Source organism: Anomaloglossus baeobatrachus, chromosome 3 (genome assembly GCF_048569485.1).
Source record: "Anomaloglossus baeobatrachus isolate aAnoBae1 chromosome 3, aAnoBae1.hap1, whole genome shotgun sequence".
NCBI lineage: Eukaryota > Metazoa > Chordata > Amphibia > Anura > Aromobatidae > Anomaloglossus > Anomaloglossus baeobatrachus.
Genome location: NC_134355.1, coordinates 456,481,871 through 456,507,665, shown reverse-complemented (window position 1 = coordinate 456,507,665; position 25,795 = coordinate 456,481,871). Strand labels below are relative to the sequence as shown.

Genomic DNA, 25,795 nt, shown 5'->3' with positions numbered 1-25,795 from the left:
AAAGATTCCATAAAATTGCTGTTACCAGCACCAGATACGGTCCTACTGGTACGGGTAGACTGTTGAAGATGACGAGACCGTCCCATGTTTGGCAAGTTACAACTGGGAGAATCACTCCGTGCACCTGCACGGTTGTTTGGTGGAAAAGCCGAGCTAAGATCGAGTAACAGCTTCTGCTGATACTCCTGCATACGTGCGTCCCTTTCTATGGCTGGAATTATGTCACAAAATTTGGACTTGTACCGGGGATCAAATAGTGTGGCAATCCAGTAGTCATCATCACTTCTAATTTTGACAATACGAGGGTCATGTTGGAGGTAGTGCAACAAGAAGGCACTCATGTGTCTTGCGCAGCCATGCGGACCAAGTCCACGCTGTGTTTGTGGCATAGAGGTGCTAACCGTTCTTTCTTCCTCTGACATCTCCCCCCAACCTCTTTCAACTGAAATTTGACCAAGGTCTCCCTCATCTGCTGAGTCTTCTATGTCCATGGACAGTTCGTCCTCCATTTCTTCATGTTCTCCTGCACCTTCCTCAACATTTAACCTGCTACTATGCGCCCTTGTTGATCCCTGTCCCCCATGGTCCCATGCCTGGCGCCTTGTTGATGATGAACGTCTGGACCTTGGTGATGTTGTTGTGTCTTGCGCATATGAATCCTCCTGTAGTTCATCCCCTTCCTGTTGACCCACCCCCTGACTCCGAATAGTGTTTAGCGTGTGCTCCAGCATGTAAATGACTGGAATCGTCATGCTGATAATGGCATTGTCAGCGCTAAACATATTCGTCGCCATGTCGAAACTGTGCAGAAGGGTGCATAGGTCCTTGATTTCAGACCACTCCATCAGGGTGATCTGCCCCACCTCTGCATCACGTTGGCCCAGGCTATACGTCATGACGTATTGCACCAGGGCTCGGCGGTGCTGCCACAGTTGCTGTAACATGTGGAGAGTTGAATTCCAGCGTGTCGCCACATCGCATTTCAGGCGATGAACCGGCAGGCCGAAAGACTTCTGGAGCGATGTAAGTCGCTCAGCTGCGGCGCTTGAACGGCGGAAGTGAGCAGACAGTTTTCGTGCCCTGTTCAGAAGGCCATCTAGGCCGGGATAGTGTGTTAAAAATTGCTGCACGACAAGGTTCAACACGTGAGCCATACAAGGTACGTGTGTCACCTTGCCCAGGCGAAGGGCCGCACCCAGGTTTGGAGCATTGTCGCACACGGCCTTACCAGGCTGCAGGTTGAGTGGAGACAACCATTTATTAAACTCGGACCGCAGAGCTGACCACAACTCCTCAGCTGTGTGACTCTTATTCCCAAGACATGTCAAGCTAAAGACCGCCTGATGCCGTTGCGCTCTGCTGCCAGCATAGTAATAAGGGTGCGTGATTCCTTCTGCGCAGTGAGAACGCTGGTGGCCTGACCAGGCAGGCTTGGGGCGGAGGTGGAGGACCCAGATGAGGTGGAGGATGCAGAAGCAGTGGCGGAACTTGGACAGACAGAGGATTGACACACAAGTCGTGGGGACGGCAAGACTTGTGCAGCAGACCCTTCACCATCTATCACCATAGTTACCCAGTGCCCAGTCAGTGACATGTAACTCCCTGTCCATGCTTACTGGTCCAAGTATCGGTGGTGAAATGCACCCGTTCACACACAGAGTTTCTCAAGGAAGCGGTGATGTTGTGTGCGACATGCTGGTGTAGCGCGGGCACACCTTTCTTAGAGAAGTAGTGGCGACTAGGCATCTGGTACTGGGGCACAGCGACAGACATAAGGTCTCTAAAATCCTGTGTGTCCACTAGGCGGAAAGGCAGCATTTCGGTAGCCAACAGCTTACAGAGGGATAGAGTCAACCTCTTAGCTTTGTCATGGGTCGCAGGAAGTGGCCTTTTATTTGACCACATCTGAGGGACAGAGATCTGGCTGCTGTGTGTAGACGGTGTTGAGTAGGGTGTCCCTGGAAAAATGCAGGTCTGTGAGGAAAGTGCAGGCGGAGACATGATGTTGCCTTCATCCAACGTTGGTGCTATCGATGTCTGAGAGAGCTGTACACACTCACTTGTTTCCCCTTCCAAACCAACTGACGACCTACCAAGCAAACTGCCTGTTGCGGTTACAGTGGTGGAAGTTGTGGGTGGAAAAACAGGTGTGACAGCTGTCCCCACAGTCCTAGAAGATGACGAGCGCGCGGATGCACTGGAAGGGGCAGGCGGTGGATGGTTCGCTCCGCTAGGCCGCATTGCAGCATGGTGAGCTTCCCACCGGGCCATATGATATTTATTTATGTGATGATTCATGGAAGAAGTTGTCAAACTGCTGAGGTTTTGACCTCTACTAAGAGAACCATGACAAATTTTACAGATCACATAATTGGGGCGATCTTTTTCTATATCAAAAAAGGACCAGGCTAGGCAAGGCTTAGAGGCCATGCGACCTGTTGATCCACCCCGAATAATGCTCAGAGGCAGAGTGGTGGCTGAGGATGCAGTTGTAGACGTGCTATCAGTACTCCGACTGTGTCCAGGAAGGCGCAAGGTAACTTCGTCATCAGTTGCATCCTCCTCCACCACCTCTGTTGACCTCCTCGAGTGCCTGACTGTGGGTTGACAGTAGGTGGGATCTAGAACTTCATCATCAATTGTTGTGTTTGCACTCCCCTCCCCCTCAGACCGAGCCTCTTCTTGCCCTGACCGAATATTTAAGTTGTCATCCCAATCGGGTATCTGCGTCTCATCTTTATCAGTATGTTCCTCATTGTCTATAACCACAGGTGTTACAGTTTGTGACAAAGGGTCAACATTATGCTCAGAAACTTAGTCCTCACGGCCTGAATCAGAGTCACAAAGGTTCTGGGCATCACTGCAGACCATTTCCTGTTCTGTACTCACTGTAGCTTGGGAGCAGACCTCTGATTCCCAGGCTATAGTGTGACTGAACAGCTCTGCAGACTCAGCCATCTCAGTAACACCATACTGTGCAGGGCTGATGGAGACTTCAGAGCTGGGAGAAAGCAAGTTTGATTGGGATGACAACTCAGAGGACTGGTGTTTTTTGGATGCAGTACTTGAAGTGGCTGAGAGGGCACTTGTTGGACCACTTGAGATCCATTCAAGCATTTTCCTTTTTTGGCCATCATCTACCTTTGTTCCTGTTGTTCGTGTCCGTAAAAAAGGGAGCACATCGGATTGTCCACGGTACGTAGTAGACATCTTACTTTTGCTGGTAGATGGTCTATCTTCAGCAGATGATAATGGAGCTTTGCCACCTTCCCCACGGACAAACCTTTTTTTTCCTTTTCCACCACGCCTCTTCCCCTTTCCACCAGCATCTGTCATTTTGCCACTCATGTTGATTGCGACAAGATTGTGCACTGAAAATGTGGTAGTAAAAATTGAGAGGTGGTGTAGATTGCAGCGGTGGTCTAGCTTTATTAACAGCAGAATAATAAAGAATAAATATCCCTGACAATGCAACTACGGCCCTTAAACTGGCAGCATCAATTGCTAGTATAATGGCTTAGTTATAATGAGTTGGAGTGTGCAATGCAGGCAGAGGTGCTTCAAATGTCTTTGCACAAGTGTGACTAGACAAAAGTCCAATAGCCACGTTTAGGATGCCACTAGGTACACTGAGTGTTTGCTAGTATAATGGCTTAGTTATAATGAGTTGGAGTGTGCAATGCAGGCAGAGGTGCTGCAAATATCTTTGCACTAGTGGGACTATAGCAAAGTCCAATAGCCATGTTTAGGATGCCACTAGGTACACTGAGTGTTTGCTAGTATAATGGCTTAGGATGCCACTAGGTACACTGAGTGTTTGCTAGTATAATGGCTTAGTTATAATGAGTTGGAGTGTGCAATGCAGGCAGAGGTGCTGCAAATGTCTTTGCACTAGTGTGACTAGACAAAAGTCCAATAGCCACGTTTAGGATGCCACTAGGTACACTGAGTGTTTGCTAGTATATTGGCTTTGTTATAATGAGTTTGAGTGTGCAATGCAGGCAGAGGTGCTGCAAATATCTTTGCACTAGTGGGACTATAGCAAAGTCCAATAGCCACGTTTAGGATGCCACTAGGTACACTGAGTGTTTGCTAGTATAATGGCTTAGTTATAATGAGTTGGAGTGTGCAATGCAGGTAGAGGTGCTGCAAATGTCTTTGCACTAGTGTGACTAGACAAAAGTCCAATAGCCACGTTTCGGATGCCACTAGGTACACTGAGTGTTTGCTAGTATAATGGCTTAGTTATAATGAGTTGGAGTGTGCAATGCAGGCAGAGGTGCTGCAAATATCTTTGCACTAGTGGGACTATAGCAAAGTCCAATAGCCACGTTTAGGATGCCACTAGGTACACTGAGTGTTTGCTAGTATAATGGCTTAGTTTTAATGAGTTGGAGTGTGCAATGCAGGCAGAGGTGCTGCAAATATCTTTGCACTAGTGGGACTATAGCAAAGTCCAATAGCCACGTTTAGGATGCTACTAGGTACACTGAGTGTTTGCTAGTATAATGGCTTAGTTATAATGAGTTGGAGTGTGCAATGCAGGTAGAGGTGCTGCAAATGTCTTTGCACTAGTGTGACTAGACAAAAGTCCAATAGCCACGTTTAGGATGCCACTAGGTACACTGAGTGCTTGCTAGTATAATGGCTTAGTTATAATGAGTTGGAGTGTGCAATGCAGGCAGAGGTGCTGCAAATATCTTTGCACTAGTGGGACTATAGCAAAGTCCAATAGCCACGTTTAGGATGCCACTAGGTACACTGAGTGTTTGCTAGTATAATGGCTTAGTTATAATGAGTTGGAGTGTGCAATGCAGGCAGAGGTGCTGCAAATATCTTTGCACTAGTGGGACTATAGCAAAGTCCAATAGCCACGTTTAGGATGCCACTAGGTACACTGAGTGTTTGCTAGTAAAATGGCTTAGTTATAATGAGTTGTAGTGTGCAATGCAGGCAGAGGTGCTGCAAATGTCTTTGCACTAGTGTGACTAGACAAAAGTCCAATAGCCACGTTTAGGATGCCACTAGGTACACTGAGTGTTTGCTAGTATAATGGCTTAGTTATAATGAGTTGGAGTGTGCAATGCAAGCAGAGGTGCTGCAAATATCTTTGCACTAGTGGGACTATAGCAAAGTCCAATAGCCACGTTTAGGATGCCACTAGGTACACTGAGTGTTTGCTAGTATAATGGCTTAGTTATAATGAGTTGGAGTGTGCAATGCAGGCAGAGGTGCTGCAAATATCTTTGCACTAGTGGGACTATAGCAAAGTCCAATAGCCACGTTTAGGATGCTACTAGGTACACTCAGTGTTTGCTAGTATAATGGCTTAGTTATAATGAGTTGGAGTGTGCAGAGGACAGGAGGGTACAGTGTCAGGATTGTGGGTCTCTGGGTAGAGGAATGGAAGCCTGCCTTTCTATTCCCTCCTAATGGGGAAATGCAGCGACGAAATCCCTGACCTTTGCTACACAGACGCTGTCGCTGTTTTCAGGACCTGTCACCTATGGCTCTGACCCTGCCGGTACGAGCCCTTAAAAGGACTGATGGAAAGTGCTATCCCTATGCTGTCCAGCGCTGTGTATGGAGCGCATACAGCAGTATCGGCGATAGGACAAAGGACGGAGCTGCGCCAGTGATGTCTGACACCAAGGACGCAGAAGAGATAATGGCGTCCGGACGGCCAGATACTCGTTTTTATAATGCAGGGACATGTGACATGGACATCCTATCACACATGCCGTTGCTTCTCTGGCTAAAAGTCCACTTAGCTGTGTGTGTGTCTGGGATTGGCTGACATGCTGGCCCGCCCCACAAGACGCGCGCGCTTAGGGAAGGAAGACAAGGAAAAAAAAAAAATGGCGATCGCCATTATACAAACAGCAGTGATCTGAAGGCGCTGTTCCCGCACACTATACACTGAAATGTCATAATAGTGTGAGTCACAGAGTGACTTACACTATTACAGCGGAAAGCCAGCTAGGAGTTAGCTGTTTTTTTGCTGCTAGAACCGCTCTCGAACGTTTCTAGAACTATCGAGCTTTTGCAAAAAGCTCGAGTTCTAGTTCGATCTAGAACAGGCCCCAAAATCACTCGAGCCTAGAACTGGAGAACCTCGAACCGCGAACCGCGCTCAACTCTAGTGTTCAAATACAACCACATAAAAGAGAGTAATAATGCCTGGACATAATTAGACCACATAGTAACCAAATATTATCAAGTAGAAGGGACAAATACCACCAAACCATGACCAGACCACATATTACTACCACACAGTGACGAATAATACTACAATAATAATCATGAATAAAGACCATAATACTAATAACACTAACATCATCATAGGTGCCATTATACACAGGAGCTCTGTATATATTGTCAGTGTACAGGTAATACAGTGATCATCAGTGACTTTATAAACAGGAGATCTGTATATAGGTAATACAGTGATCCCTAGTGACAATATGAACAGGAGCTCTGTATATAGTGTCAGTGTACAGGAAATACAGTGATCACCAGTGACATAATACACAGGAGGTCTGTATATCGTGTACAGGTAATACAGTGATCACCAGTGACATTATACACAGGAGCTCTGCATATAGGTTATAGAGTGTGTGTGTGTGTGTGTGTGTGTGTGTGTGTGTTTGTACATGTAATACACTGACTTACCAGTGACATCTCTAGCTGAAGTTATTCATCTGCGTTTTCCTCTTTATCCAGCACTTACCGCTATCACTTTTTCTGGCCGTGACACAACTCTGCAGAAAATAACACACAGTCACCTACAGCTGACCACTCCCAAAGCACATTCCCCACTATTTCCCCAATTTCTACACTGTCAAACTTTTTTCCCCATTGAAGACAATATCCTCAAAATTAACCTATATTTAATAAGTAATAATGTCCCCTAATTTGCTCCTACAGTAATTATGCCCCACTTACCAACATAAACCAATAATGTATGTCTCTCATTCTAGCCCCATATAGCAATTATGTCCCCCATGCTGGTCCCCTTTAATTAAAAATATCTGGGGAAACAAGTGGAATCAGAAGGGATTGTTAATTACTTCCTGCACAAAATATCCCCCACACACACTGCTCCTCTCCAAAATAGCCCCACAAACTGCCGGTTTCCATAATGTCTTCCCAAAACTTGCCCTTTCTATAATATTTCCCCCATACTCTCTGCATAAATTGCACCCCACTCCTCATTATACTATCCTGCCTTTCTCAATCCCCTTCCTAATTGCCTCATAATAACCCTCATTTTCTCATAAAGTCCCCCACTGCACCATAATGTCACTCAGAAAGATATACCACTTCTCCCCCACCACAGCCTCCTCATCTAAAATTATTCTAAAAGTCATCTTCAGCTCCTCATGGATCGCTTACCTCTTTTCCTCTGCAGCCCTGCGTATCCTCTTCTTCTCTGCAGCCCTGGCCCTGGTGGCAGTGCTGCCGCATGTCAGTGCGGGGCTGAGGAGCTCTCTGCCTCAGTCCTGTTGCCGGCTGCACTCTTCAAATGTACCTTCCTCTGAAAGATGCGCATACATTTGAATAGAGGTGCGGTCTCCAGGACCTGTGCACCACATATATACAGGCCTGGCACTCCCGCAGTGCAGCGTTGAGGACCTTTGGTGAGTCTCATGACTGTGATGTCATCAAAGGAAGGTCATTCTGCAACCGCAGAAACTGCAGTGATAGTAAATAATTTGTATTACCGCTGCAGTTTATGATTGAAAGGCTCGGGGCCCCTCAGAGTGTGGAGGCCCTGCCCAGTCTGCCTGCACATAACCCAGGCCCTGAGAAATAGATGGCTCCCTGGACCTGTAAAGCCGCCCTCCACTATATAAGGCAAAGCAGCCCACTGAGGACGCGGAGCCCACCAGGGGGTTCCCCGATGCCCCAGTGAGCCAGTCCGACCCGGTGTATGACAATGCCGTCAATATTTACAGTCACAAAATACATGTGAGAGGGATATGGCAGGGCCTAAATATTGTGTAACATTCAACTTTCTGACTTAAACATTGTCATGTTATGTTTCAGGCCTTAAAGGTTGCCCATGCTGGAATCTCTTTGTCAGAACTGGAAGCCTCTGTAGCCTCACCATTTACTTCAAAAATCCCGAATATTGAATGTGTGCCAAAACTAATAAAGTGAGTTTCACTAAAGTGAAGACATCTAAAAACTATAGAAGATGCAATTTTAACAAATTTCCAGAAATTATCGGTATTGTCTTTGCAGCAATCTAATCAGGAATTAAAAAAAATTAATCATTATATGTTCAATTTAACAAAATAAACGCAAATACAGTTTTTTGGATAGCCAGTTTGTATATTTTCTAGTCTCATACATGCTTTTTACCATACTACATCTCTGGTGTGAGAACTTTAGTAATTTTTTTTTAATGAACCACAAATACATTTTTTTCTCAATATGCTAGCTGTTATTTTCTCTTTTTTTTTTTTTCTTAAAGCATAGACTCAGCATTCATGTTATTTTGAAGCATGTGATTGAAAGAGTGGCCTCACAGATATTAAATATGGTGGCCCATGGAAAAGTATCCTGCCTCCAATATCAGTTCCACACGTAGCTGACAAGTATACTGGAACAAAACCACCAGCTATATATTGCATTTATTAGCTGGTTCAGACTTGGCATCTGACTAGAGATGAGCAAGACCAAGTTTTGCTGTTCAGTTTTTGGTCAAACACTGACTTTTTTTAAAAAACAAACAAAGAGAGTTTGGGTTCTGAGTTTGGAAGCCTTACGTATAAACTTCACTCGTGCGAGCATCACTATGCTGGTTGCTATGCCCTCTACAACCCACTTGCAATGTTGGACGGGCTCACACTGGGGGGTAACAACAGCGTTATCAGATGAAAAAAAGGAAAAAAATCAGCCCACCCACCGAAGGAAGGGATCTTGTTATGGCTGGCTTCATGTGGGTGGAGACCTGCACTGCCAATCAGTGACTTCCATTGTGGTTCGGGCCAAGTCCGAACCTGTGGAGGTATGGTTTGGCTTCACACGACTCAAAAATCAACTTGAAACTGTCTCAGCAAGTTGATGTATCGTGAAGAATGCGTCAGTGCTGAAATCTCTGATCCCCAAATCATTCCAAATAACTCTTTCAAACACTTGAAGAGCCTGACAAAGCTAAACGGGTAAATTACTGTAACTCATTGCCTGTTCACCTTGCCATACTATCACCGGAAGCAGGCTACTTTTCCATGGGTCACCCTGTAGTACTGACAGATCATTCATATACATATATTATGTAAAATACGCTTTTCATTCTGGTAAAAAAAGCATCAAATATCCTCAGGATAGGAATGTTATTGGCCTCAAGGTAAAAGCATGGTCATTCATTAACTGGTAAATAGGATCTAATAAATGATGTCACTTATTTCTATTTAGTTAGGTATTTATTTAATTTTATTTATTTATATTACTTTTCAGAGAAGGAAGAAACTGTCTTGTAACCTCATTCTGCGTGTTCAAATATATAGCAATGTATGCTATCATTGAATTTATATGTTTGCTGCTTCTGTTTTGGGTATGATCATATAATATAATATGTTACTTTTCTGCTGTCTCTATTGGCTGTACCTTAATACAACCCATTTCAAATTTGCCCTTAACAACGGCTATTTATGTCATATTGTTAGTAGTGGTGCTATCATCATTACTGCTGCTTTACTATTACTGTTTCACCTTTTCTCTTATTTACATGTGTTGCGTCTTTGTCATGGAAATGATTAGAAATTACTAAAAAACTCGCTTTATAAAAGATAGATTATATTTGGTACAATTTCAACACCTAAAGGGGCTTTACACGCAATGACATTGCTAACGAGATGTCATTGGGGGTCACGGAATTCATGATGCACATCCGGCCTTGTTAGCAACATCGTTGCGTGTGAAACGCAGGAACAACCGTTAACGATCAAAAATACTCACCTAATCGTTGATCGCTGACACGTCGTTCTAATCCCAAATATTGTTGCTGTTGCAGGACACAGGTTGTTCGTCGTTCCTGCGGCAGCACACTATGCTATGTGTGACACCACGGAAACGAGGAACAACATCGTACTTGCGGTCGCCGGCAATGAGGAACGAAGGAGGTGGGCGGGATATTCCAGCCGCTCATCTCTGCCCCTCCGCTTCTATTGGGTGGCCGCTTAGTGACGCCGCTGTGACGCTGAACGAACCTCCTCCTTAAAGGAGAGATTGTTCGGCGGCTACAGCGACATCGGTGAAGAGGTAATTGCATGTGAAGCTGCCGTAGCGATATTGTTTGCTACGGCAGCGATCATCCCGTGATGCGTTACCGATGTGGATGGGTGCTATCGCTCGCGACATCGCTAGGGATGTCGCAGAGTGTAAAGCCCGCTTAAGACAATATGTCATACCTGCAGCCAATCAGTGACCACTGATTGGCTGCAGTGGTTGCATAATGCCCCCCACTGGAAATTAAGTGAGGAGACTGGAGGGAGACACAGGCAGAGGTATAATAGGCGTACCTGTTTTATACTTGTTATAAAACTACTCTGGTGCACTATTTGCACTCCTCCATTTTTTCTCTGTTGGATGGCTGAGGAGAGTTTCACCTTTCCCAGCACACCCACTGAGAATGATCGAAGCAAGCACAGTGGATAGCTTATCATTTTCAATGTAGTCAATAAACCTTTTGTATTTCTTATAGTGTGAATCCAGGTAATAGGCGCTCACGCAGAGAAATGGTTAAAAAAGTAGTGGACATTGTTAAGTTCAATAGGAACAGTTTATTGTAAATGGATAAAATAAAATATTAAACACAATGCGTTTCAACTGAAGAAAGTCTTCCTCAGGTATCAATTGATACCTGATGAAGGCATTCATAAGCCGAAACGTGTTGTGATTTACATTTTATTTTACTCTTTTACAATAACATGTTCTTACTGTACTCACCAATGTCCATTACATTTTAACCATTTCTCTGTGGGAGCACCAATTCTCTGGATTCACATTATCAGCTATCATCTGTTAGAATGGCTTCTTGCAGCAAGATGCCTACACCCTTGGTTATGTAGTTATTGGTGTCGTGCCTCTCAGACAACCCATTCAGGTAAGCAGAATGTCTGCATTTACACCTGTCTAATGATATACTTACTACGCTCAGATAGTGCCACAATTTGTTTCCTCTTTTACTAAGGAAACTCCATTTTCCTTTTATATTTCTGATACTTTTCAAACTAGAAAATTAAGCAAATAAATATGACATCGTCATATGATAGTTTTGTCAATAGGGCATGCACAATTGTTGCATTACATCTAAAACTACCATTTTAGATGTGTAACTTACTTTGCAGAGTACTGCATAATAGTATTACAGGTTACATTATAATATTGCTCCAACACTTTACATTATTTCTTTTGTTTTATTTTTGATTGAAAAAGTCCATACTTTTTACGTTTTCTTTTTATGTAGAAAGCAAAGATTCTTGGAGTTCGCCATTATCTAATGCAAGATGTGGCTATAACCATTGCTGTCACATTGACAAGTGAGTCTATTAAAGGAAACACATGAAAAATGAGTGTATGTCCAATACTTAATGTCATTTTGTTATACTTTATACTAATGCTGTGTTCCCACGTTTCTTACCCACGGCAGTGCCATAATGCAGAGTAGCTATAGCCATACGATCTACAGTCCTTTTTAACGTGAATTTTACATCTTTACTGTTGATCTAGGTATCTTAATTCTGTTGAAGCTAAAAAGTGAACTTTATAGTGATAATTTTTAATATTACTAATTAGAAATTAGTGACTTTTCCGAAGTCCAATGAGAGATTAGATTTTATGTTTTGTTTTGTTTTTTTAATTTCTTCAACTAATCTAACAAAAGGGTGGCCGGCTGCTATTTTATTGGATTCAGGTGAAGTAAATCAAGCATTTTTTTCAGAAACTAAAGCTAATTCCATTTTTTTTAAGCCAATTCTTGTCACTATTTGTAATATTTTGCATTTTCTATATGCATCAAATGGCAGTCAGTTACATGTATGACTTGATATCACGGTAAATAGTTGAAGTAAATTTGTGTTAGGCCAGAGTCACACTTGTAAATGCCTTGCGTGTATCTCACGTGAGTCTCGCACCGCATCACCCAGCACGGCCGCACACTCTCCTGACAGGGGCGGGTCAGCTGCATGTATCTCTTTGCAGCTGAGACACTCCTGTCCGGAGGATGGCAGGCCGTGCCGGGTGATGTGATGCGGGACTTGTACGAGTCACACGCGAGGCACTCGCAAGTGTGACTCTGGCCTTAGCATATAAGTCAAACTATCATGTACTAACAGCATAATATTCTTTTTCAGTGAGCCTCACTGGCCCAGCTCTGAAACTGGCTCCCTTTCGGCCCTCTGGACAGCTCATTTCTCCACCTCTGTTATTGTCAATGGTTCTGCAAACCATCTTTAGTTTGATTGTGCAAACAATTGCTTTCACAGTGGTCCAGAATCAGGCATTTTATGATGATTACGATGTCTTCAGGTAAATTTATATGTAGTCTTAGTCTATGGATTGAGATATAACCCGGTTACTAGTTTTAAATCTAAATATTTATTTTATACTAAAGGAAATATGACATCAGAACAAGCTGGACATTAGGTTCATAGAAGAATTTAATCTTTTCACGAACAATTATGCAAAATAGATGTGATCTACATGAAACAATAGATTTTTTTAGTACTGCCTAGGTAGCTACCTGAAAATCAATGGAACAGTTAGGCTATGTGCGCACGTTGCGTACAGTCACTGCAGAAATTTCTGCAGCGATCTGAAGAGCACACGTGCGCTTCAAATTGCTGCAGAAAATGTCCGTAGTGAAAAAAAAAATGCCGATTCCATGCGCTCTGCCTGCAGCTCCTCCCATAGACAGAGCAGGAGCTGCCGGCAAAGCGCACGGAAGAAGTGACATGTCACTTCTTAGAACGCGCGCTTCGGGCAGCAGCCGAAGCGCTGTGCTCTAAGACACCACGTGCGCACGGCTCCTGCATAATCTCCATAGACTATGCAGGGAATGTAGGACGCATGCAGTTACGCTGCGCTACAAAGTGCAGCGTAACTGCATGTAATTACGCAACGTGCGCACATAGCCTTACATGACACATTACCTGTGTTTAACTGAGATTATCTGATACCTTCTAAACAATTATGAAACAAGATTTTAACTACTACTGTATACAGTATAGCATTATATAGCTTCCAAATAAAGAAATGTGCAGAGCACTCTGTGTCAATGATCTGGAGGTTCAAGGAGATCCGGGTGACTTCCACGATACACAGGTAACGTCACTCGAGGATTGCAAAATACAGATCTTTCTAGATGCATCATTTTGAGAGTGTGGAGTGATATTTCTTATATAATTTAGCTAGCATGCATTGTTAATAAATTATATACCGTACTGGTCAATAGTTTGGACACAATTTTCCATCCAATGGTTTTCCCTTTTCTTAAATGTATTGTGCACACTGTAGATTCAGACTAAAGGCTTCACAGTGAGCAACACACATCTAGAATCCGTCTGCTCACCTTTTCTATATCTCACAAATATATGGCAGTTGCTACCAAAAAACTCACATTTTGACTCCTCAAGTCTGTGTTAATTAATAATTATTACTTGAAGAGACAGAAGGATTTGGATTAACATTGACAGAAGTTCTGTGGTTAGTTCACCAAGATATTTAGAACAACTTCCCTGCTGTGTTCTTGCAATAATGTAGTGAAAGTGTACCTACAAGAATCGATGCTTTAAAGGGAACTTGTCCGCAGGTTTTTGCTACCTCATCTAAAAGCAGCATGATGTAGGCAAGGAGATACTGAATCCAATGATATATCACTTAGATTACTGGGTGCAGCCATTCAGACACATTCAAAGATTTTAGATTTTGCATGTAGCAGAGCCCATACAGCTACCCCCGCCCACACCATTTGTACCTATAGCCAGAAGCTGCTAATCACAGACAAGGCAGAGTCGAACCTGTGCTCATGCGCTGCTTAGACCAACTAATAATAAAACTAGGAAGCTTAAGCTAACATTGCAGGTAAGCAAAAAAAAACACTTTATAATTAGAAATGCAGAGCTGAATTCTCGGTTTTAACTCTTACAGCATGCTGTCTTCAGATTATAAACCAAAAGCCTGCTGACAGAATCCCTTTAATGCTTTTTTGAAGGCAAATGATCGTTACAACAAATAATAATTTGGTTTAGGTTTGTCTTTTGTTTATTCCCTTTGCTTTGTCAATTGATAAAGATAAACTATTAATACTTTTATTTTTTTTTTTTAAGAATTTAGTGTGCAGCATTTTTCAACTGTGTAAAACTTTTGCATCCCACTGTATTTTTTATATATTGTTATATTTATATTGGGGTTCTTTATCTTTTGCAGTGGATGTCTTACTTTGAATCACAGTGCACTGAACAATACTGTAGATGAGACTCTCTTGGTTAATCGAAATTTTTTAACGACCACTATGTGGTTCATAAGTGGAATGAATCTCATTATTGTAGAATTTGTATTTTGTAAAGGAAGACCTTTCAGAAAGCCAATCTACACTAACTGTAAGTAGGAAATGTGGAAATTTAAGTGATTACTGTATGATAATTGTGCTCAGAGCCATCCATAGTTAGGTTCTGTACAAATGTACAACATACAGTTAGGTCCAGAAATATTTGGACAGTGAAACAAGTTTGTTATTTTAGCTGTTTACAAAAACATGTTCAGAAATACAATTATATATATATAATATGGGCTGCAAGTTCACAGAGAGTTTTCACATCCAAATCGGAGAAAGGGTTTAGGAATCATAGCTCTGTAATGCATAGCCTCCTCTTTTTCAAGGGACCAAAAGTAATTGGACAAGGGACTCTAAGGGCTGCAATTAACTCTGAAGGTGTCTCCCTCGTTAACCTGTAATCAATGAAATAGTTAAAAGGTCTGGGGTTGATTACAGGTGTGTGGTTTTGCATTTGGAAGCTGTTGCTGTGACCAGACAACATGCGGTCTAAGGAACTCTCAATTGAGGTGAAGCAGAACATCCTGAGGCTGAAAAAAAAGAAAAATCCATCAGAGAGATAGCAGACATTCTTGGAGTAGCAAAATCAACAGTCGGGTACATTCTGAGAAAAAAGGAATTGACTGGTGAGCTTGGGAACTCAAAAAGGCCTGGGCGTCCACGGATGACAACAGTGGTGGATGATCGCCGCATACTTTCTTTAGTGAAGAAGAACCCGTTCATAACATCAACTGAAGTCCAGAACACTCTCAGTGAAGTAGGTGTATCTGTCTCTAAGTCAACAGTAAAGAGAAGACTCCATGAAAGTAAATACAAAGGGTTCACATCTAGATGCAAACCATTCATCAATTCCAAAAATAAACAGGCCAGAGTTAAATTTGCTGAAAACCACCTCATGAAGCCAGCTCAGTTCTGGAAAAGTATTCTATGGACAGATGAGACCAAGATCAACCTGTACCAGAATGATGGGAAGAAAAAAGTTTGGAGAAGAAAGGGAACGGCACATGATCCAAGGCACACCACATCCTCTGTAAAACATGGTGGAGGCAACGTGATGGCATGGGCATGCATGGCTTTCAAATGGCACTGGGTCACTTGTGTTTATTGATGACATAACAGCAGACAAGAGTAGCCGGATGAATTCTGAAGTGTACCGGGATATACTTTCAGCCCAGATTCAGCCAAATGCCGCAAAGTTGATCGGACGGCGCTTCATAGTACAGATGGACAATGACCCCAAGCATACAGCCAAAGCTACCCAGGAGTTCATGAGTGCAAAAAAGTGGAACATTCTGCAATGGCCAAGTCAATCACCAGATCTTAACCCAATTGAGCATGCATTTCACTTGCTCAAATCCAGACTTAAGACGGAAAGACCCACAAACAAGCAAGACCTGAAGGCTGCGGCTGTAAAGGCCTGGCAAAGCATTAAGAAGGAGGAAACCCAGCGTTTGGTGATGTCCATGGGTTCCAGACTTAAGGCAGTGATTGCCTCCAAAGGATTCGCAACAAAATATTGAAAATAAAAATTTTTTTTTGGGTTTGGTTTATTTGTCCAATTACTTTTGACCTCCTAAAATGTGTTTGTAAAGAAATGTGTACAATTCCTACAATTTCTATCAGATATTTTTGTTCAAACCTTCAAATTAAACGTTACAATCTGCACTTGAATTCTGTTGTAGAGATTTCATTTCAAATCCAATGTGGTGGCATGCTGAGTCCAACTCGCGAAAATTGTGTCACTGTCCAAATATTTCTGGACCTAACTGTATCTACCTCCCAATATGAAAGGGAAATTTTAGTTTGATTGGCGCGTGAGGCGTATTACCTTCAAAATTTGTTGTATAGCAAGATCATTTAGACATAGATATTACTGATCTTAGAATACTTTGTTTGCCATCACTCTTGGAGTTATTAAGTTTCTTCATATTGGTACTTATTTAGATACAATGTAATACTGTATTGTACATATTAGATATTTGTTATTTTACATATTTAGTAATAGCTCCCTTGTAAACCTTTCTATATTCTAAACACGAGGTACATTCTGACTTCTTACTGTTAAATGGGTGGACAGAAGGCTGAAGAAATGTCATTCTAAATCCCTATTTATTTGTAATATGGCTGTATTAAAAATTCCTTACACTTTCCTCACTACACTATCTTGTTACTATTGATATTTTTCCCTACTTCCTATCTGATTCTGATGACACTTCATTTGAGAAGCATGCTGGGATACTCAAGCAAAGCGTCATCAGGAAGCAGAGGCTGCTGTCAAAGCCACAGCTCCTGCCCCCTCCCTGAAAAGAAGCATCAACAGTGACGCTTGTTTTAGAGTCTGGTCTGGTCACTTTCATTGTGCAATTTGTACAGTGACAGCGCACAGTGTATTGCTGGCTCAGAATAATAGTCAGCAATAGATCAGCACACACTATCAGTGCGAGGTTTCAGAATACTTGGCGTCATTCAGAAACCAGTGCCGCCCCACAATTAACATCACTTACAGGCAGGGGTGGGATTCAAATTTTTAACAGGTTATCTGTAAACCCCGCCCATTTGAAAACCACACCCATTCTGTAACCACACCCATTTGTTAGCCACACCCATTTTTACGCACTTTCCTTTCCAAAAAATACTAGTAATTTAAAGTAAAATCTCTTTCCCCTTCTCCTCCTATACCTTCACTCTCCTGTCCAGCCCCAGTTGTTCTAGTCACTGTCACTTTTATTGTACTAAATGGTTTTTCTACAGTTTTTAAAAATAATTACTAAAGGAGCCCTGCTAAAATTGGAATGGGCGACCTTCCCCATACAGATCCCATCCCATTTGGCTCCTTTCCCCCTACAGATGCCATTCAATGTGGTCTCTTGCCCCCTGCAGATCCCATCCCATGTGGTCTCTTGCCCCCTGCAGAGCCCATCCCATTATGGCCTCTTTCCCCCGGCAGATCCCATCCCATTATGGCGTCTTCCCCCTACAGATCCCATCCCATTATAGCCTCTTTCCACCTACAAATCCCATCCCATTATGGCCTCTTTCCCCCTACAGATCCCATCCCATTATGGCCTCTTTTCCCCTGCAGATCCCATCCCATGTTGTCTCTTTCCCCCTGCAGATCTCATCTCATTATGGCCTCTTTCCCCCTGCAGATTCCATCCCATTATGGCCTCTTTCCCCCTGCAGATCCCATCCCATTATGGCACCTTTCCCCCTGCAGATCCCATCCCATTATGACACCTTTCCCCCAGCAGATCCCATCCCATTATGGCACCTTTCCCCCTGCAGATCCCATCCCATTATGACACCTTTCCCCCAGCAGATGCCATCCTATTATGGCCCCTTTCCCCCTACAGATCCCATCCCATTATGACCCCTTTCCCCCTGCAGATCCCATCCCATTATGGCCCCTTTCCCCCTGCAGATCCCATCCCATTATGGCCCCTTTCCCCCTGCAGATGCCATCCTATTATGGCCTCTTTCCCCAGCAGATCTCATCCCATGTGCTCCTTTTCCCCTGCAGATTGTGTCCCATATGGCTCTTTTTCCAATATTGCTGCCATCGTATGTGGTCTCCTTTCCCCATATAGCTGCCATCTTATGTGGCCTCTCCCCATATAGCCACATATAGCTCCCATCTTATATGGCCTCCTCTCCCCATATAGCCACATATAGCTCCCATCTTATATGGCCTCCTCTCCCCATATAGCCACATATAGCTCCCATCTTATGTGGCCCCTCTCCCCATATAGCCACATATAGCTCCCATCTTATATGGCCTCCTCTCCCCATATAGCCACATATAGCTCCCATCTTATGTGGCCTCCTCTCCCCATATAGCCACATATAGCTCCCATCTTATATGGCCTCCTTTCCCCATATAGCCACATATAGCTCCGATCTTATGTGGCCCCTCTCCCCATATAGCCACATATAGCTTCCATCTTATATGGCCTCCTCTCCCCATATAGCCACATATAGCTCCCATCTTATATGGCCTCCTCTCCCCATATAGCCACATATAGCTCCCATCTTATGTGGCCCCTCTCCCCATATAGCCACATATAGCTCCCATCTTATATGGCCTCCTCTCCCCATATAGCCACATATAGCTTCCATCTTATGTGGCAACTCTCCCCATATAGCCACATATAGCTCCCATCTTATATGGCCTCCTCTCCTCATATAGCCACATATAGCTCCGATCTTATGTGGCCCCTCTCCCCATATAGCTGCCATCTTATTTGGCCCCTCTCCCCATATAGCTGCCATGTTATGCAGCTCCTCTCCCTGCTCCCTGTATCTTCGGCTCACTGAGCACTTACCTGCTCCAAGCACTGGCCTCTCCTGTGTCTTCCATCCTCTGCGGCTCTCTGCACACTGATGCTGACATGACAGACGGCAGAAGGAGGAGCTACCTCCTTACACTGCCATGACCTCTGCAGCGTCAGCGTGTCGCTGCATGCTGGGTTAGGGAGTAGACAGGCTCCACTCAACCTGGAAGTGTGGCGCGGAGGTGCGGGGATTCATTTGTGCTAGAGTCTTAAAGAGACACTAACACAAATGAATACAGGGAGGAACTGGATCGCCGGAGCTATTTCTTGCCGGTTTGGGGAACCGGCTGCTATTTTAACAACCAATTCTCCCAAACCAGACAGAACCAGCTGAATCCCACCCCTGCTTACAGGGGTGGCACTGGTCTCTTAATACTGCCAGATAATCTGACACTGCACACTTACAATGCGCGGTGTTCTGTTTCTAGCTCTACTGTTATGAGCTGGTAACACAGAGTGCACTTTCACTGTGCAAATGACAAAATGACAGCACATAGGGACAGCACAGACGAGCCTCTGAAGTGAGTGTCACTGATGATGCTTTGTTTCAGGGAGGGTGCAGAGGCTGTGGCATTGACAGCAGCCTGTGCCCCCTGATGACACTTTCCTTCAGTATCCCAGCATGCACTAGGATTCACAAACAAAGCATCATCAGACAGGAAGTAAGGAAAAAATGTCAATAGTAGTTAGATATTGTGGTGAGGTGAGGGAATTTTAAATGCAGCCATATTAGAACATAGTTTAGATTGGGCCAATAAATAGATAGGGATTTAGATTACAATTTCTTCAGCCCTAGGACGACTTCTTTAAGGTCAATCGTTCTACCGTTATTCTAGTTTCAAATTTATAGTATTAATCCATATTACAATATTTCAACATTTTATTATCCTATTTTTTCTTTTGTAGTTGTGTTTACCATAATAATGATTGCCCAACTGGTTGCCTATTTATTCGTCTATTTTGCGAATATTGAATCCGTGTATCACAATATGGAGGTGAGAAACACTTAGAAATTTATGTATATTATATAAAGGGTATTTTGTCAATTTGGCTTTTTTGCTTATTCCACAAACCTAACTAATATTAGACCTTTTTTATTTGCTGCCCAATACCATCTAAAAATTTTGGATTAAAGCAATAGTGTGATATCTCTATCACTGCCTGCCTTTCCTGTCTATTTTTTTTGTCGCCGGGTTGCACTGCGCTTCAGTTATGGGTGACATGAGTTAACAACATTAGTTCTGTATCCTCTGAGGCTTGTTCCGTACAGGGTAGTATTGTCTGTCTGTTTACTCACTACTGAGTAGCCTTGGCAGAGCTGAAAGCTATTTAGCTAGCATTAAAAAGCACCTGTGTGCAGTGCCTGTGTACCCCGTGGACTTGACTGATTCTGACCTTGGCTCATTTAGTGACTATTCTCCTGCCTTAGGCTATGTGTGAACATTGCATCTTTGTGGTGACCACAAAGATGCACGTTTTTGGTCCCAAAAAACGCGCCCTCGGCATGCCGCGTTTTACTGCGTTTTTTTATAGCGTTTTTGCCCAGTGTGTTTTTTAAGTCAAATATATTGACTGGAAGGGCTCAAAAACGCTAGCAAAACCACAGAAAGAATTGACATTGTGCACCTTTGTGGTCACCACAAAGACACAGCCAAAAAAAGCTGCAAGGTGCGCACAGCAAAAATGAAATCTCATAGACTTTTCTGGGGAAGGAAATGCATGCAGTTTTGGGACCAAAACTGCACCCAAAAAACGCACAAAAATGCGGCAAAAAAATGCAGCTTGCACACAAGGCCTTCTGATTTTGTCCCTATACGTATATCCTGGTTCTGACCTGGCTACCAGACCATTTTTTTCTACCAGTCTGCACCCCAGTTAGCAGCTGTCTCTGTGGCCTCAACCCAGGGTCCTCCGTGTCCAGATCCCTGTAAAAAAGTTAATGGGTGAAGGCCAGGGCAATCCCTGGAATCTGATAAAAAAGTGGCTTGTGCTAAGCTTGTCCTTGGTTTCCATTTTCACATCTGTCAAGCAACCTCTGACAGACCCACGTTCCAACTGAAATATTTTCTATTCCAATGAATTGAAAAATGAATTATTTGAAGCAGTTACGTAGCTATATACAGAGGTTATAATAAGTATTGAACACCACCAATATTCTAAGAAATATACTAGTGCATAATTAACAGAAATATACACTTCAAATAGATCACTGTTAGTAATATATATATATATATATATATATATATATATATATATATATATATATATATATATATATATATATATATAATATACGTGTTTCATTTTTTGTATTGAATTACTGAAATAAATTAACTTTTGGAGGATATTCTAATTTATTGAGATTCACTTGTATTTCTAAATGTGCTATTGATATTAAATTCTCACCAGATTTTACTAGCAACCCATCCAATCCACACAGGCATAGAAATCAGACCATAAATGTCTATAAATTAAGTTATATGTAATAATGAGACATGCCACAGGGAAAAAGTATTGAACACACAAAGAAAGAGAGGTGCACAAATCCATGAAAAGTCATGACTCTAAGTGAAATTTATCAGTAATTACAAAGTAATTCTGCCACTTTTTAAACAATAATATCAACTTTTTCAACTGATGGCCTATAAAAGGGTGTCTCATTACCAATGTGCCACACAAGAAACATCTCATGATGGGTAAAACAAGTGAGCTGTCTTAAAAACTTTGCAACCTTATTGTTGCAGAACATACTGATGGCATTGGTTACAGAAGAATTTCTAAACTACTGACGGTTGCAGTGAGCACTGTTCGAGCCATAATTCCAAAGAAGAAAGAACATCATTTCACCATAAACTATCTGCGACCAGGTGCTCCAGCAAGATTTCAGACACAGGAATGAAAAGAATTATCAGAACTGAAGTGCCAACAACCAACTGTGGAAAGGAGCAGGCACAATTATCTCAAAGAAAATAATAATTAATGCACTCAACCTCCATTGTCTATATGCACACTTACCAAACAAGACTCCATTGATGAACAAAAAACATGTTCATGCATATTTAAAGTTTGCTCAACAACATTTAGACAAGCGAGAATATAGGGAGAATATAGTTTGGTCTTATGTGATGAAAATTTAACTCTTTGGGTGCCAAAGAGTTTCACCCCAAAAGCACCATACCAAAAGTGCAGTTTCGGTGGTGGCAACATCATGGTATAATGCTGTTGTTCAGCATACAGAACTGGCAAACTTCATATGATTGCAGAGAGGATGAATGGACAAATGTACCAAAAAAATCTTAATAAAAACCTGCTGCCATTTACCAGGATGAAATGAGGTTGGATATGTCAGCAAGACAATAATCCCAAACACACAGCCAAGGAAACTCTCAATTGGTTTAGGAGAAAGAAAATAAATCTGCTAGAATGGTCCAGCCAATTACCTGACCTGACTCCAACAGAAAATGTATGGAAATAAATCTCAGAGTTCATAGAAGGAGCCCACCAAACCTTCAGGATATGAAGAGTGTGTGAGTGGAAAAATTAGCCAAAATAACACCTGAGCAATGCATGCTACTAGTTTGTCCATACAGGAGGCATCTTGAAGCTTTCCTCACCAACAAAGGCTTTTGTTTGAAGTATTAATTACATTTCAGTAAGCTTGATTCATACTTTTTCCCTGTGTCATTTCTCAATATTACACACAACCTGTATCGACATCTATGGTTTGATTTCCTTCCCTGTGGGGATTGGATGGGTTGTTACCAATATCTGGTGAGAATCTCATGTCAATAGCACCTTTAGAGATATATTAGTTACATAAGTGAAAAATGTTTTAGGTACTGGAAATATGGACCATATAATACTAGTTGCTTATTTTCCTACACAGCTTGTCTGCACACCGTACTACTGGAGGTGGAATACCATAATCATGGTAGCTGCTCTTTTTGTAGTTTCATATCTAATTGAGGTAATACTTTATTATTATTTCTTTTAGCACAGTTTAGCTATGCAATTATCTTATAGAGTTTTATTGTTGTTATTACTATTGGTCTTAGATGGATAAATATATTTTTTAATTATTTTTTTTGCTGAATTTTGCTGCATTGATATTCGTTTTCCATTATTCTGGAGAAGAGACATTTTTCATTAGTAGCAATGGGCAGTCAGTACTTGTTCAGATTACATTCCCTTTCCTTATTTCAACAAAGTTTCTTTATATGCTATATGGCTCAAGTGTGAGCAATGGATTATTTTTATTATCTTCTTTTAGCACCTTCTGTCGTGCCTTTGCTGTAAGAAGGTTGCAGATTTCAATAATTATAGTGAAGCAATTAAGCAAAGTTTACGTTTTGTTTTTGTGACACATAATAAATACCGTGTTTTGCCAACAATAAGACACTGTCTTATACTTTTTTTGCCCCGAAATTAGAACTAGGGCTAATTTTCGAGTAGGTCTTATTTTTGGGGAAACACGATTGGGTATATGTTTACCCCCCAAAAAAAGCAGACCCCCCCTTCCCAGGAGACTCATACTTACCAGAGCCTGGAAGTCTGCATGGCTCCCAGGTCCTCCTGCGATCTTCGGCTGGTGCTCCAAAGCAAGTATGCTGCATGTGTACCTCCCCTGCTTCTAGCCGTTATGCACACACACATCAGATCACACACACAATCACATATCAGATAGCACACACCCACACACACACACACACACACCACATCTGGTGATACACATTGCTATTGGCCAGCAGGGGAATATGGGACGCAGTGCGGCGGAATGCATTGAGGACTTGGCAGTGGAATGCATCGATGTGTTCCACCACAGGTCCTCTATGCATTCCACCGCACTGCATCCCAGGATTCTCTGCCGGCTAAAAGCAATTGGTATTGCTGGATGTGGTGTGTGTGTTTGTGCGATCAGATCTGTGATTGTGTGTGTAATCTGATGTGTGCGCGCACAATCTGATCTGTGGGGGTGTGATCTGATTGTGTGTGCGATCTGATGTATTCTTTGAAGAACTGTGTTCTTTGAAGAACCTAGAAAATAAGACAAATTTTCAGTTGTTTCACACTTTTTTGTTAAGTATTTCATTCCACATGGGTGAATTCATAGCTTTGATGCCTGCAATGTGAATCTACAATTTTCAGAGTCATGAAAATAAAGAAAACTCTTTGAATGAGAAGGTTTGTCCAAACTTTTGGTCTGCACTATATATACACACATATTATATATATATATATATATATATATATATATATATATATATATATATATATATATATATATATATATATATATATATATAATATACAGCTATAGCAAACATTAAGGGACCACTACAATATTTGCAGTTTTTCTGATCTTTCTCTTTATAGGTATACTAGATGTAGTACCCGGGTGTTGCCCAAGATAGTAACTGTCTTTGTCTCTCTCCCAGTCACTGTCTTTCTGTCTCTGTCTGTCTCTTTCCCTATCTGTCTCTGTGTGTCTGTCTGTGTCTATGTCTCTATGTCTATCTCTCTGTCTGTCTTTGTATCAGTCTCTTTGTCTCTCTATCTCTGTGCCTGTGTGTGTCTATCTGTCTCTCTCTATCTCCGTCTGTTTGTCTCTCTCTATCTGTGTGTGTCTGTCTGTCTCTCTCTATCTCTTTCCCATCTGTTTCTTTCCCCGTCTGTCTCTTTCCAGGTCTGTCTTTTTCCCTGTCTCTTTTCCTGTCTGTCTTTCCCTGTCTTTCTGTCTGTCTCTTTCCCTGTCTGCCTGTGTGTGTCTGTCTCTTTCCCCGTCTGTCTCTTTCCCCGTCTGTCTGTTTACCCGTCTGTCTATTTCCAGTTCTGTCTCTTTTCTAGGTCTGTCTCTTTCCCAGGTCTATAGCGTGCTTTACACGCTGCGATCTCGCTAGCGAGATCGCAAGCGATCATGCCCCCCCGTCGGTTGTGCGACACAGGCAAATCACTGCCCGTCGCGCACAACCTTGCTTACCCCCGTCACACGGACTTACCTGTCCTGCGACGTCGCTCTGGCCGACGATCCGCCTTTCTAAGGGGGCGGTTCGTGCGGCATCACAGTGACGTCACACGGCAGGCGTCCAATAGAAGCATGGGGCAGAGATGATTGGGACGTAACATCCCGCCCACCTCCTTCCTTCCGCATTGCTGATGGAGGCAGGTAAAGAGATGTTCGTCACTCCTGTGTGTCACACATAGTGATGTGTGGTGCTGCAGGAACGACAAACAACATCTCTAATTAGAAGAGAACGATTTTTTGTTTTAGGACCACCTCTCCGCAGCAAACTATTTTGGCCACTTTTGCTATCGTTTTAGGTCGCACATAAGTGTCACAATGCCATATCGTTAATAACGCCGGATGTGCATCACAAACAACGTGACCCCGACGATAAATCATTAATGATATCGCAGTGTGTAAAGCCCGCTAAACTCTTTCCCTGGTCTGTCTCTTTTCCCATCTGTCTCTTTCCCCGTCTCTTTCCCTGTCTGTCTTTCCCTATCTGTCTCTTTCCCTGTCTGTCTGTCTCTGTCTGTCTCTTTCCCCATCTGTCTCTTTGCCCGTTTGTCTCTTTGCCCGTCTGTCTCTTTCCAGGTCTGTCTCTTTCTAGGTCTGTCTCTTTCCCCGTCTGTCTCTTTCTCCGTCTGTTTCTTTCCATGTCTGTCTTTCCCTGTCTCTCTGTCTGTCTCGTTCTCCGTCTGTCTTTTTCCCAGTCTGTATCTTTCCCCATCTGTCTCTGTCTATCTCTGCCTGCCTCTGTCTGTTTCTCTATCTCTCTCTGTCTATTTCCCTGTCTGTGTCTGTCTGCCACTGTCTCTTTGTCTGTCTCTGTCTGTCTCTATCTGTCTCCCCACCGATATCATGTTACCTCACACAGAAGCTTCTTATACTATGAATCTC

The 25,795-nt window shown here is 42.7% G+C and overlaps 1 protein-coding gene across 1 annotated transcript in view; it reads left to right on the top strand.

Moving 5' to 3' along the window:
* Positions 1–25,795, top strand: part of LOC142297274 (putative cation-transporting ATPase 13A4) — a 143,461-nt gene that overhangs the window by 109,639 nt on the left and 8,027 nt on the right. The window contains exons 23-29 of the mRNA XM_075341528.1: positions 8,050–8,159; positions 9,466–9,562; positions 11,477–11,549; positions 12,363–12,537; positions 14,437–14,609; positions 19,801–19,889; positions 22,781–22,861. Of these exons, the coding sequence (XP_075197643.1) occupies positions 8,050–8,159; positions 9,466–9,562; positions 11,477–11,549; positions 12,363–12,537; positions 14,437–14,609; positions 19,801–19,889; positions 22,781–22,861 (798 nt within the window). The remainder of the gene's footprint in view (positions 1–8,049; positions 8,160–9,465; positions 9,563–11,476; positions 11,550–12,362; positions 12,538–14,436; positions 14,610–19,800; positions 19,890–22,780; positions 22,862–25,795) is intronic.